Here is a 13,649-nt window from a genome sequence, read left to right on the forward strand (position 1 = left end):
AGGTAAACTTCTCACAAAAGTAGAAAAAAATTCCACGCGCCGCCATCTTTGTTTTGAATTTTCATCTTTTGATCTCGCGCTTCTTTCGCACGTTTCTCTCGCGCGCGTCACGCAACAGTGACCTGTTCCCCGCGTGAGGAAACTGGTACGAGCCACCTAAGTGGCTCGTACCGGTTTTCATCTTTTTGATGGTTTGTAACTTTGAAAAAATACAACAGAAAGACTGACAAAAGCCAGTTGAACACTTTTACGGGGTTGAATTATATAATCATTGGTTATCCAAAAGTAGATGTCATTTCGTCACTAGCAGTTTCCATGGCAACGCTTTCATAGGCTTATTCAGACGCATTTTTTAGCTTGTGGCTTAAGGTGGCTCGTACCAGTTTCCTCGCGCGGGGAACAGGTCACTCTTGCGTGACGCGCGCGAGAGAAACGGGCGAAAGAAGCGCGAGATCAAAAGATGAAAATTCAAAACAAAGATGGCGGCGCGTGGAATTTTTTCTACTTTTGTGAGAAGTTTACCTAAGAGCTTGTATTTGATGTGTTGAGCGGCTACTGTGAGTGCAGGAGATAGAAACTAAGATAAAGAAGACGATTTTTGGAGAAGTAAAGGTTGCTTCACTTCACATTTAAAAGAAATATGCAACCGATATGAAATCTTGCGACGGCGAAAAAAGAAGAACTCAGGTGAAGGATAATCTACCTGAAGTGGAAGAAGAGTTTGAAACTTAAAGGAAAATAATATGATCTAGCCAGAAGTCGTGTGTTTAATGATTTTCTTAATTAGCAGTAAACGTCTGTAAACATCAGATCGTAGGCGCGCGCGCGAGCACACGCAATTGTCAGCGGTAGCTATAACAGATCATGAGCAAATGTCGATCTTATAGAATCCAGATTTTTAAATGCGCGAGAACGCGCGTGGAAATTGTTAAAATCAAGAAAGCTATTGCATGAAAACAAGTCCGGTGACCCCTTCTTTTTATTGTTCCAATATGATAATAACGTCGAAAGGAATCATCAGAAAAAAAAATTGAAAATTCTACGGAAGGAAATTTGCGATGTCTGAAAATTGCCTTTTTTCTAGATTTTCTGAAATTTCGCTCCGTAGAATTTTTTGAAAATCTTTGTGCATTTTCCTTTTCAAGTGCCAAAAGCAATCACTGAAAAAAATCATGGGGTCACCGGGTTAGTTTTCGAATTATTTAAGCCACAAGCTAAAAAATGAGTCTGAATAAGCCTGTGAAAGCGTTGCCATGGAAACAGCTAATGACGAAATGACAGCTATTTTTGGATAACTAATGTTATATAATTCAACCACGTAAAAGTGTTCAACTGGTCTTGGTCAGTCTTTCTGTTGTATTCTTTCGAAGTTACAAACCATCAAAAAGACGAAAACAGGTACGAGCCACCTTAAATAATTCGAAAACTAACCCGGTGACCCCATGGTTTTTTTCAGTGATTTCTTTTGGCACTTGAAAAGGAAAATACACAAAGATTTTTAAAAAATTATACGGAGCGCAATTTCAGAAAATCTAGAAAAAAGGCAGTTTTCAGACATTGCAAATTTCCTTCCGTATAATTTTCTAGTTTTTTTTTGTGATGACTCCTTTCGACGTTATTATCATATTGGAACAATAAAAAGAAGGGGTCACCGGACTTATTTTCATGCAATAGCTTTCGTGAGTTTAGCAATTTCCACGCGCGTTCTCGCGCATTTAAAAATCTGGATTCTATAAGATCGACATTTGCTCATGATCTGTTATAGCTACCGCTGACAATTGCGTGTGCTCGTGCGAGCACCTACGATCTGATGTTTACAGACGTTTACTGCTAAGAAAATCATTAAACAGCTGTCAAAGACAGCCTCCCGGGCTTATCTTAAAAATCCTACACACGACTTCTGGCTATATCATTTTATTTTTCTTTAAGTTTCAAAGTCTTCTTCCACTTCAGGTAGATTATCCTTCACTTGAGTTCTTTTCTCGCCGTCGCAAGATTTCATATCGCTTGAATATTTCTTTTAAATGTGAAGTGAAGCAACCTTTACTTCTCCGAAAATCGTCTTCTTTATCTTAGTTTCTATCTCCTGCATTTACAGTGGCCGCTCAACACATCAAATACAAGCTCTTAGGTAAACTTCTCACGTAAGTAGAAAAAATTCCTCGCGCCGTCATCTTTGTTTTAAATTTTCGTCTTTTAATCTCGCGCTTCTTTCGCACGTTTCTCTCGCGCGTGACGCAAGAGTTATCTGTTCCCCGCGCGAGAAAACTAGTACGAGCCATCTTAAGTTTTAGCGCATTGACACCTGAACCGCCCGTAACCGCGAGGCTTTTACACAAGTTGCTCGGATATCTCTCAAAAGTTGCCCCAAAATTTTTCAAAAGTTGCCCAAAAGTTGCTCATTTCACGAAAAAGTTGCTCAAAAGTTGCGTTTTGTCAACTCAAAAAAATCAGTTTCTACTACTGATGAAAGTAAATCTTTGCACATCTATACGAATTATTTACTTATTTCTATATTCCTTACATATTTATATATTTCCTTTTGGCATCATTATGTTTCACCGAGTTTATGTGCTTGCGAACAGTACTTTTCTTTTTACTTATAGTTTCTTTGCATGCATCACATCTCAACATGTTTTTACTTGTGACGCTAAGGAACTCATTCCGATTCTCCCTCACTCGTTGATAAGCAGTCACTCTAGGATCCTTTTGTCCGCGAACAGTTTTTTTTTCCGCCTGCCTGATTTCTTTGGACTTTTCTTGTTCCTGCAATCTCAGCCTTCTCAGGCTCTTTTAAATCTGGTCCACGTCCTTTTGCTATGTTGATCGGATCTTCACTAGCAGAGTCTTCCGAGCTGGAAGCAATTTCTTCGCTTGAAGTTGAACTAACACGAGCTGCCATTTTGAAAATTTCAGACCGCTGGAAACACATCCACAGGTAACCCAAAGTTCAGTCGATCACACTAACACAACACACTGCACAGATGGCAGTAGTCACTAGTCACTTGTAGTCGGTAGAGCCTGACTATCGAGTTAACATGGATATTTATTCGTTTTGAGAGAGAGGAAAGGCATAAAAAAGGGATTTTTGTCACTAAGAAAAGATATATTTTCTCGGATTGAAAAAAGTTGCCGAAAAAAAATGCTCGAAAGACCATAAGTTGCCGAAAAAATGCTCTAAACCATAAGTTGCTCAAAAGTTGCTCGAAAGGCCAAAGGTTGCCAAAAAGTCGCCGAGCAACTTGTGTAAAAGCCTAATAACCGCCCGAAACTCGCGATTGCCTTGCGCGAGAACGCTTTTCCCCCTACCTCCCCTACTAAGTGGAGTTTTGTCCCCAAACTTCCTCTACAGTTTGGAGATCAATAAGCCAATCACAATCTGTCGTTTGCGCATATATTTTGTTGGCTTTAAGGGGGTACTAGAGGGGCATTATTCTGTGCGTCTTCACTAAATGATCAAATTTGAAAATACGGCGTCCGCGCGGCCGACCCTCAAAATTTTCAGGTCGGATTTTTCGTTCATTTGCGATCGAGTTAGACCTTGTGGAACTCAGAATATAAAGTAACAATGCTATAGAATACTCTGCTTGGAAAATAATGTATATTAAGGTCTTAAAGGTGACAAAATAAGCTCTCGAGTCAACGACACCACGAGTCTCAAAGGCGATGCGAATTATGGACGTAAAGTGAAAACCGAACTTTCGGACTTTAAGCAGGGCCTAGCGACAATTTGATGATTCGATGGTCCGGTAAATATTATGTTCGAGTAACAATGTGTTCAAAAAGTATTGTTTAATAGAAGATTTTGCCTCAAATTGAAGGTTTTTCAGAATTTTCAACATAACGCTGTGCAATTTCTGGCCGTGAAGGCGCAGGTGGCCCAAGCTCTGTCACAGGCTCTTTCACAGTGAATAATTAAAGAGTTTGTATAGTGGTTTAGTTGGACTTGCTTTTGAGCTCCTTAAATGTAAAGTTGTGTGAAGTAATCAAAGAAATAAAGTCTTACCCTCATAGAGAGTAGTCTATGTTGTTCTCCTCGCGATTTGAGGCCGTTTTGATGTGTTTTAGCTTGACGCCCTAAATTGCCGTGCATACGTATTTTATGCACGGTAATTTAGGGTGATGCGTGACTTACAATGAAAAGAACAACAAGGAAAACAAATTGAAAGCAAAATGAGCTATGAAAGATAGCTAAAATTTTCTTAGTGTTTTAGACGTACAAAGAGACAAATAAAAAATTTTGTTGTTGTCACTGACTAAAAAATTTTGTGTGGGGACGTTTCGGTTAAAATACTATAACCTTCTTCAGCAATAAAATGGCTACGAAAGCAACTGAGTGCTTTAAAAAGAGCCGCAGAATCGTCACTTGGGATTGCCAAGGGCCTTGTAAATTTCAGGAATGTAAATGTGTTCATTAATGGCATTCGGTTCACAAATTGAATGCCACGCTTCTAAGAATAATCTTTTCGACCATTGGGAACAGCGGTCAATGATGTTGACGTCCTCGAGGTCAAAATCATGATTGTATTTCATGCAATGTTGGGTTGATAAAGAGTTTCTATATCCCTTGAAAATCGCTCTCTTCTGTTCTCTAATCTTGGATCTTAAGGCTCTTGATGTTTGACCGATATAAACTTTGTCACAATCTTTACAACTGATTTTATAGATCACTCCTGTCGGTAAGTCTTTACTAAATTTGTAGTAAAGCATATGGCCCTTCGCTCCGATGAAGGGTTAACGCTCGAAACGTCAGCTTTTCTAATCTTAACGGTGGCCAATTTACCACTTCAACTTTGTTGATATATTGAAATTATTTACTAAATTTGTCTTTAGGTTTTTTTAAAATGGAGCCGACGGTCGTTAGGGGTTTGTGGGCAACATTGATGTTGAATTGATTTAAAGTTCTTGCAATTTTTCGGAAATTCCTTGAAGATATGGCAGGGTGACAAAACCTCTGTTGGTTTGAGACTGATTTGTAGACCCAGTGGCGCTTTGGCACCTTCTAATAAATTGTTCGGCGTAACCACTGATCTTCAGGGCGTCGACCACGTGTTGTATTTCGGATAATCTGTCCGTGCGTCGGTAGAAGGGATGTTCTTTGCTCTGTCGAGAAGGGTTCTAGCTACTGAGCGTTTGTGTTGAGAAGGGTGGTGAGAGTTGAATTGAAGGTATTTGTCAGTCACGTTGTGTGGTTTTCCTGTAGACGCTAGTTTTTATAGTTCCATCGGAATTTCTGGTTGTCATGGTGTCCAGAAATGCGATGGATCCGTCTTTTTCTTCTTCCACTGTAAATTTGATGTGTTGATTAATTGAGTTAAGGTGGGAGTGGAACTCTGTAAGATGTTCACGAGCAATGCAGACATGGCTATCTTCAACATATCTTGCCACCACTTAGGAGGGTGGGGTGCGATGACTAAAGCTCTCCTTTCGACGTGTTCCATACCAAATTTGCCAAAATCGCGCTCACAGGTAAGCCCATTGGGCAGCCAAATATTTGTTTGTAGAAAGTGCCATTAACGATGAAGCAGTTGTTATCAAGTACAAATTCATGATGCTGTCAACAGACATGTTTGTTCTTTCCGAGGTGGTCGGATCAGCTTCAAGTCTGTTCTTAGTCACCTCGAACGCCAAAGTTGTTGGTATAGATGTGAAAAGGGATGCCACATCGAAAGATACCATAATTTCCTGCGGGGTGATGTTACAAACCGAGACTTTTTTCACAAAATCGCAGCTGTTCGCAACAGTGTACTTGTTGTTTTGTAGAGGGCTCAAGATAGAAGCTAGATGTTTAGACACTAGGTATGTAGGACAGTTGATAGAGCTGGTGATGGGTCGTAGCGGAACCTCTGGTTTGTGTATTTTTGGTTGTCCATAGAAGGTAGCTGGTGTGGCATCAGTGCTTCGATGAGGACTAAAATAAATGCCATTAATAAATTCCGTCTAGGCAATTATAAATTACACAATAAAAAGGGAAGATACACGACTCTAAAGACCCCAGTCAATCAAAGAATCTGTTCTTTCTGCCATTCAAATGAAATTGAAGATGAAAAACATGTGCTTTTTTTGTTGTCCTTTGTATGATAGTTTTCGATTAGAACTTAACAACAAAATCGCAAGAAAGTGTCCTTGCTTTGAAAACTTTGATCATAACTCTAAAGTGTTATTCCTTTTTAATAACGCTGAACCGTCTAGATGTAGACTCATTTCTGCTTTTATATTCCAAATAATGAATATCAGACGAGAAGTTCTGTTAAAGACGAAATGATGTTAAATAATTATTGTTACTTATTCTTACTAAGGTAATGCCATGTACTACTTATGGAAGTACCTAATAAAGTTGTAGTTATTGTTATCGTTGGAGGACAGGCGTTTCTTGTTTGATGTATTGTTTTTTTTTATAAAGTCCTTGATGGGTATATTAATATAGACATATCCTCTTTTACTGAATTTTATTCGCATTCAGAGAGATACTCCTTGAGGGGAAGGGATGATCTGACTTTGAAGAAACATTATTCTAGGACTGATATTTTAAGTATAGCTATTTTAATAGGATAGTTGACATGTGGAACAAACTGCCAATGTCAACTCGTAATGCTTCTAGCATCTCTGGTTTTAAAAAGGGAGTAAGGGATTATTTAACTTCGAGAAATATTTGATCCAATTCAGTTGTTTTGATTTTCTTTTTTATTTCTCTTTTTCTCTTTATAAGGTGGTCTCTCCGCCCGCCAGCAGCCTAGTATGGGGACTTAGTCTCTTTTGTTGACCATCCTCATGGCCTTTTATTTCTTGTACATATTTCTTACCATTCTTCTTCTCTTTAGATCATGTTATCAGTATTGCCATTAAATTGTAATAATTGAAAAAACAAATAAACATACGTAGAGTCACTGTGATACGATACTAATTAAATATGCAAGAAAATTCCCGACGATTCTAGAAAGTCACGCAAGTCACGCCACAATTGTTCGTAACACTCATAATAGCTCATTGTAGCTCATTGTAGGTCATTGTAGACCATCGTAGGTCATTGTAAATCATTGTAGGTCATTGTGGCTCATTTTAGGTCACTCCTTGTTCCCACGTTAACTCATTGTAGCCCATTGTCGGTCATTGTAGGTCATTGTAGGTCATTCCTTGTTTTAGTAACTACGATTAAATTTCGCGCAGTTCTAGAATTCGCGCACTTAAATTTCATACTGCGCCAAATATAATCCGCGCGAAAAGGTTTTAAATTAAATATTAACTTTATTGATAACTTAGGAATTTAGAATAACACAATGTACTACGAAATACTATTACATATGGTAATATTACAACAGTTAACAGTATCACTGGATACTAAAGAGTTCTTCAGTGAGAATTAGAGGTTGGTGTTTAAAAACGCAAGTTATCCGTTCTATTTATGCGTACACAGATTACCATAAAAAATTAGAAATAAAAAATTACTTCATCATCATCTTCTTCAACCTGAGAAATTTCTGTCGGGATTTTTTCTGGTTCCATGTAATATTCCAGCAGAAAATACACGAGTATTTTCTTCACTAATTACTATTATTGTTAATGTTATCATATGCAATACCATCTGTGTAAATGGAATACAAATAAATTGTCGCTGTTGTTGATTTCACCCAACTGAACAAACCATGCGACATTCTTCTGTAGTCACACGTGAAAAAATGTGCCACCAGCGGGCGGTGAAAAACTTGCTTTAGGTTTACGCGAATTCCGTGCTATTCTTTAATTGTGTAATGACAAAAAGGTTAAATGCATCTGTAAACTCTAGTAAAGAAATCGAACAAGAAAAATGTCCCGCGCGAATAAGTCCTCAATAAGGTGCGCGAAATTAAAACTGAGCGAAAATGGGTACCACGCGAATTTTAATACAAGTAAGGTAGTTAATTCGGCTCACTATAGAGAGCTAGCCGAATTAACCGCCGAACTTTGAAAGCCCCAAACGAGCGATTTTTAGGCTTCCTGGCAGAAAAAACATTTCCAAACAAGTAATGAACTACTAATCTTTATTCGAAGCTGATTTTTTTTGAAGACTGACTACTAGGGACAGATTCTAGAGGCAATATATTTGAACTACATTTACAAAGTTCCAGCAAGAATTTGAGCCCATTCTCATCCATGGCGATGCTTAAGAAGTGGTAGAAAATGTAAAGCTTTTGGGTCTTAATATCTCCAGTAATTTGACCTGGAATACCCATATTAATGAAATTATTAAAAAAGCCTCTAAGAGATTATATTTCTTGATTCAACTTAAGAGAGCCAAGGTTCCTCGTACTGATCTAGGGCTCTTTTATTCTAGTTGTTTTAGATCAATCATGGACTATGCAGTACCGGTTTTCCACTATAGTTTGCCTAAATATTTAATACGAGAATAAGAACACGTACAGAAGAAAGCAATGTCCATCATCTGTCCTGGTCATAGCTATCATGAGGCCCTGGATATCATGAAATTTAAGGAATTAGCCATCCATCACGACGAAATATGAGTCACTTTTCGACAAAATTGTAAATGACAACAATCACCGTCTTCAAAAGTTAATAGAGACTTTAAGAAACCGCGACGGCGACGCCAAGGAAGATTTCGATTAAAAAATGAATTTCTACTCTTAGTTAGGATTTCAAAAATGGCTGTGGGAGCTTACTGTCTCACACAGCGCCACAGCTCGACTTCAGCATGACGTATTAAGTAGCCGTTGAGTTCCAAATGAAAATTAAAATAATTTGTCGTCGCGGTTTCGGTTCGCAGACGACGCAAATTTTGGCGATTTCACGTTGTTGTTTTGCATAGGACAGCTAAGAAATGTACAAAGTTTCAAAACGCACGTGCTAAGCTATTGTTCAACCAATTAGATCTCTTGTTTTTCTACGTCCTCGTTGCCGTCGCCGTCGTGGTTTCTTAAGGTCCCTACTACCAGCAGCACATGAAACTACCTACTTGTTAAGGCGTGCGCGACCTTTTAATGTACAACGCTTCAAAACCAGCCGTTTTAAGAATAGTTCTATTATTTCCTCATGTCTTAAAGCGAACTCATCTTAGCTTCCCCCTTTTTTTAGCCGATTGAACGCCTTTTAATAACTAAGTAGTTAATATCTAAATTAGTTTAATTTTACTATCTGATTAAATGCGCAATTCATTTTTTTTTAACTACCATGCATTTATGAATAAATAAACTTCAAACTTCAAACCTCGTAACGGCTCTGTAAATGGCACAGGATTCCATTACCATAGAAACCCGAAACCACAGATATTTAAGCTGGTAAGCCTGTGCTGAGACTTGTTAGACCAGAGCAATCATTTCCAGGTTCCTCTCTTAGTGGGGTAATCGAATCGGTGGCCGATCAGTTGGCTGGCCAATCACAACGCTTCTCACATAGTAACAAAAAACAACGGCGGGAAAGTCGGCTGAGAACATGGCGGACGTTGCGTCGTTACAGTTCTCTAGCACAATTTCGTATGAACAACGGTTCAACTGCGTTATCTGCTGGGCTCCGAACCTAAGAATGATTTACGGATCTTGCCAGCATCGTTTGTGTGAAAATTGTTTGTACGACAAATTAGGGAACAGGAAAGTTGGGCTAGAAAGATGTCCAACCTGCCAACGAGAGAATACCTTCCCGCTGACAAAACCAGATATACCCGAGGATAATGTGGAAATTCAAGCTCAGCTAGGCGTGAGAAAGTGTCCAAACAGTCTTTGTAACCTGCAGATGTGGCGCTGGGAAGTACCGGGTCACTTAGAGTAAGTTTCCTTGCTATTTTGTTTAATTTCCGTGACTGTATGTTTCATAGATACTTGGTTTCGTTTGGCAAGACTTAACTTTATTGAACTTTTGAACTTTATTTTTATTTAGACACGGTAAATCTATGAGATAAAGTAATAATATTACAATCTATTATTACAATTACATTCTACTTTAATCTATTTAAACATGATCTAAAATTTAAAAGTGAAATAGAAAAAATAAAGAAATTCTGCTTTACATAGATGTCGTGTGCGTTTTGTCGATTCAGACGAAGAAATCGCGACAACCATTTCGAAAAGATTGAAGTGATTTTGCTTGCCGCAATTCAGGGGACAAGCTATTCCAGCTATTCTATACCGCAGTGTTATAGCTAAAGCTATTTTTCAGGAACTTGGTGCTGGGCAATGGAACAGCTAGTTTGTTTTCAGAGTTCCTTAGATTATAAAGATAGTCGGGCACAAGACTATGTATAGATTTATAGACCATGGTGGCCACTTGTCGCTGAGTATCTAACCGTCTCCAGTTAAGTTGCTCAAAAAGGGGATCAGTGCTTGTGTCATAACTGGAGAAGGTCAGAATACGGGCAGCCCAGTTTTGCAACTTTTGGAGCTTATTCAAAAGACCCTTGTTACAATGCCTCCAGACCTCGCTGCAGTAATTAAAGTATGGTTGAACTAAGGCATTGAAAACGGACTCCAGCGTGGTTCAGTTAACAAATGGCCTACAACATTTAATTGCTCCAATGCCTGATGCGATTTGCTTGGCTAATAATTTAATGTGCATATTCCATGAAAGGTTTTCGTCTGTATGCACACCCAGAGATTTAACCGAGCTAACTTGTTTAATTATGTCATCACTTATAATTAGTTTTGGGGAAGTATCATAAGTACCTATCCTTTGCTGTGATCCAATTAATATGAATTCAGTTTTAGATGAATTTAGAGTCAATTTGTTTGCAGTGAGCCATGTATAACATTGGATAGGTCATGATTCATAACATCATTGATCATTTCTATGTTGTTACTGGCAAAGGTCAGGTGAGTATTGTCGGCATACGTGCAACTGAATTAGACAGGCGATTAGGAAGATCATTTATGTATAAAACAAAAAGCAAAGGTCCCAGACATCAGATTCTTCCACATCATAGGCAGGTAGATAGGAGGATCAATCCTTGATGGCAAATAAAAATTCAAGCCTATAAAGATAAATAATAATGTATTCGCATCGTAGGCAAACCGGAATTCGTTTTGGTATAGTGTTACAAATTAAGGCCCTGAAAAACTACTGTTTAAAGTCTCTGGAATTTTAAGCTGCTGTATTGTTGTTTTCACGTTCACGTTTTTCTTTACTCTTCATTGTGAGACAATGTTTTACGTCTAACTTTCAATGGAATGGTATGAGTTTCTTATTTTGTGGAAACAAGAAAAATTTAAGTAACCCTTTATTGAGGAATTGTACGTTCCATGTTTTTAAAAGCCTTACCCATAACTACGTCATTTGTATTCCAAATCCCTGATTAGACTGTTGAAATTTGAACAAATTGCCAGAAATATTGAAAAATAAGAAAACATCTTAGTAGATTACACTCATTTTTTGATCAGTGTTTAAAGTTGGAGGTTCCTTGTAATCAGTAACAAGAATTTGGTGGTAGATCAAGATAACTTCTGCTTGAAGTTTGAGAATTCTCATCACCTGTTTGTTGGATAGTGTATGGATATTGTAGGAAGTTGTATATTTATCAGCTGTGGAAATTAAAGGGTTAAGCAGACTGTTATGTAGCTATTTGGTACAAGATTGAGCAACTGGCATAGTGTGCTGAGTTTCCAGGGGCTTTCTATTTAATCAGTTCTTCAGGTTTGTGTAGTTGTGAGTATTTTTCTCTCATGTTGTAGAAAATGCCAGGTCTCGCCCAAGTCACAGTCCAAGGAAAGGAAAAGGAAAGGTGCAGATGATTCACTTGATGGTTTTGAAAGAAAGACCCCCATGGCACTGAGAAGTCACACAAGAAAATCACCTAAACTTTTTTCTGATAAAAGATTGATTAGAGCAAAGACAAGAACTGGGCGCAGAAGATTCAATCGCCATTCACAAAATAGGATGTAAAAAAATCACACCAAATAGGCTTCATGTAATGATCTTGTACATAGATATTGTAGGATAACTTAACTAAATGTTCTCCATGAATTTTTATGGAAAACTTACATACATACATACATACATACATACATACATACATACATACATACATTCACACATTTTATTGTGTTTTGGGATAAAAGTACAGTAACATGCCCGTGGGTAGCTAAGCTAATTTAGGCAGGTCATGTTTACAGGAAGTAGATACAACGAAGTACAGCTATAAGTAACAAGAGAACTAAAAAGCTGGAATTGACAACAATGATTAGAGACTACTGATAAACTAATGATATTACTAATAATAAATGACAAAAGTCTTGACTGGAGATTACTGATGCATTAAATGATATAATTGAATACATATTAACTGATCAATCAAGAGGAAGATAATTTCAACTTAACCTTTTGAACGATTTCTGGAAGATCAATGTAACAATCTTCTGAAGCTAGGATCTCAAAAAGTGTTTGTTTTATTTTCCTCTTGAAGACATTTTTTGAAAGTTTTCTAAAAGATACAGGCATTTCATTCCATATTTTTGTTCGGATTCTAGAAAATGAATTCACTTGAATTGAGAGTTTGGAACTTTGTACGTAAAAGTTGTTAGAGGCAGAGGATCGAGTATTATAAGAATGAATATCAGAGACATCTCGAAAAAGATTTTGAATGTTTCCAGGAGCATTACTGTATCTTATTTCAAACATAAGGTTAGCTAAATGCTCATAATACAAAAATTTTAACGGTAAGACACCGGCGTCGATAAATAAAGGAATTGCATGCTGATTTTGCTCTGAGAAATAGATAAAGCGAAGAGCTCGCTTTTGAAGCTTGAGAAGCTTTTCAAGGTACGATTTATATGCTTGACCCCAGGCCGTCAAACCATAGGTTAAATAAGGAGCAACAAGGGATCGATAAATAGAAGAGTATGTCTTGGCAGAAAATGCCATAGTTTACAGATCAATCCTACAGTTTGACTCATTTTATTAGCTACGTGGTCAATATGATGTTTCCAGGAAAGGTTATTGTCAATTATTATACCTAGATATCTCACAAATTCCTTACATTCTAGAGCCACATTCTTATTTTGATCATTGTCGAATACCATTATTTTGGGGTGATAGGTAAGTTTTCTCTGAGTCGATCTAAAAATTACGAAATTTGTTTTTTTAATATTCAAGGTTAGTTTATTGGCAGTTAACCAATCGAACAACTTACAGAGCTCCTGATTTACAGTCGACTCAAGGGACTTGAGATTTTTGTTAGCATATACAGCGTTCCTGTCAGCAGTAAATAAAAAGATTCAGAAGATTCTTGGATATTGTTGATATAGATTAAAAAGAGTATTGGGCCTAGGACAGAACCTTGCGGCACACTGCAAGTGGTATTTTTTCGTTTAGATATAGAGGAACCAATTTGTGTTGTTTGAGTTCGACCTTCTAAGTAAGACGAGAACCATTTATTTATAACACCACGAAAATCATAGTGATCTAGCTTGTGCAAAAGAATTTTATGATTGACTGTATCAAAAGCCTTTTTCAGTTCAATAAATACACCACATGAGAACAAGCACTAGCCCATGTTTTCCTGGATGGTACTTACAATGTCAAGAATTGCATGTTGAGTTGAGTGTGCTTTGCGGAAGCCATATTGAGATGAAGAAAGTATGTCATTTTGCTCAATGAAAGATTCCATTCTAGAGAAGATCACTTTTTCGAAGATCCTATTAAAGTTAGATGGCAAAGAAATAGGCCTATAGTTG

At 37.6% G+C, this 13,649-nt stretch overlaps 1 protein-coding gene, 1 long non-coding RNA gene and 2 pseudogenes across 2 annotated transcripts in view; 2 read left to right on the forward strand and 2 right to left on the reverse strand.

Moving 5' to 3' along the window:
• The window catches only part of LOC148728630 (uncharacterized), a 52,699-nt gene extending 45,812 nt beyond the window's left edge, over positions 1-6,887 (forward strand). Inside the window, exon 2 of the long non-coding RNA XR_016002287.1 lies at positions 6,710-6,887. This is a non-coding gene — a long non-coding RNA (uncharacterized LOC148728630). The remainder of the gene's footprint in view (positions 1-6,709) is intronic.
• Positions 4,612-5,908, reverse strand: LOC148728638 (uncharacterized; annotated as a pseudogene).
• A 2,520-nt stretch (positions 6,888-9,407) lies between the features above and the next one.
• Positions 9,408-11,991, forward strand: LOC111346316 (uncharacterized). Its single transcript, XM_022953604.2, has 2 exons — positions 9,408-9,752; positions 11,649-11,991. The coding sequence occupies exons 1-2, from the start codon at positions 9,424-9,426 to the stop codon at positions 11,857-11,859; spliced, it is 540 nt and encodes a 179-aa protein (XP_022809339.2). The 5' UTR covers positions 9,408-9,423; the 3' UTR covers positions 11,860-11,991.
• LOC148728639 (uncharacterized) lies at positions 10,012-10,899 on the reverse strand (annotated as a pseudogene).
• Positions 11,992-13,649: the final 1,658 nt, after the last annotated feature.

This window comes from Stylophora pistillata, chromosome 6 (assembly GCF_964205215.1).
Source record: "Stylophora pistillata chromosome 6, jaStyPist1.2, whole genome shotgun sequence".
In the NCBI taxonomy this organism is placed as follows: Eukaryota; Metazoa; Cnidaria; class Anthozoa; order Scleractinia; family Pocilloporidae; genus Stylophora; species Stylophora pistillata.

Excerpts from the sequence above, each read along its gene's own strand:
- LOC111346316 (XM_022953604.2), top strand. The coding sequence starts at position 9,424 with ATGGCGGACGTTGCGTCGTTACAGTTCTCTAGCACAATTTCGTATGAA. Across the intron at positions 9,753-11,648 it reads GAAGTACCGGGTCACTTAGA|AAAATGCCAGGTCTCGCCCA; the intron begins GTAAGTTTCCTT and ends CTCATGTTGTAG.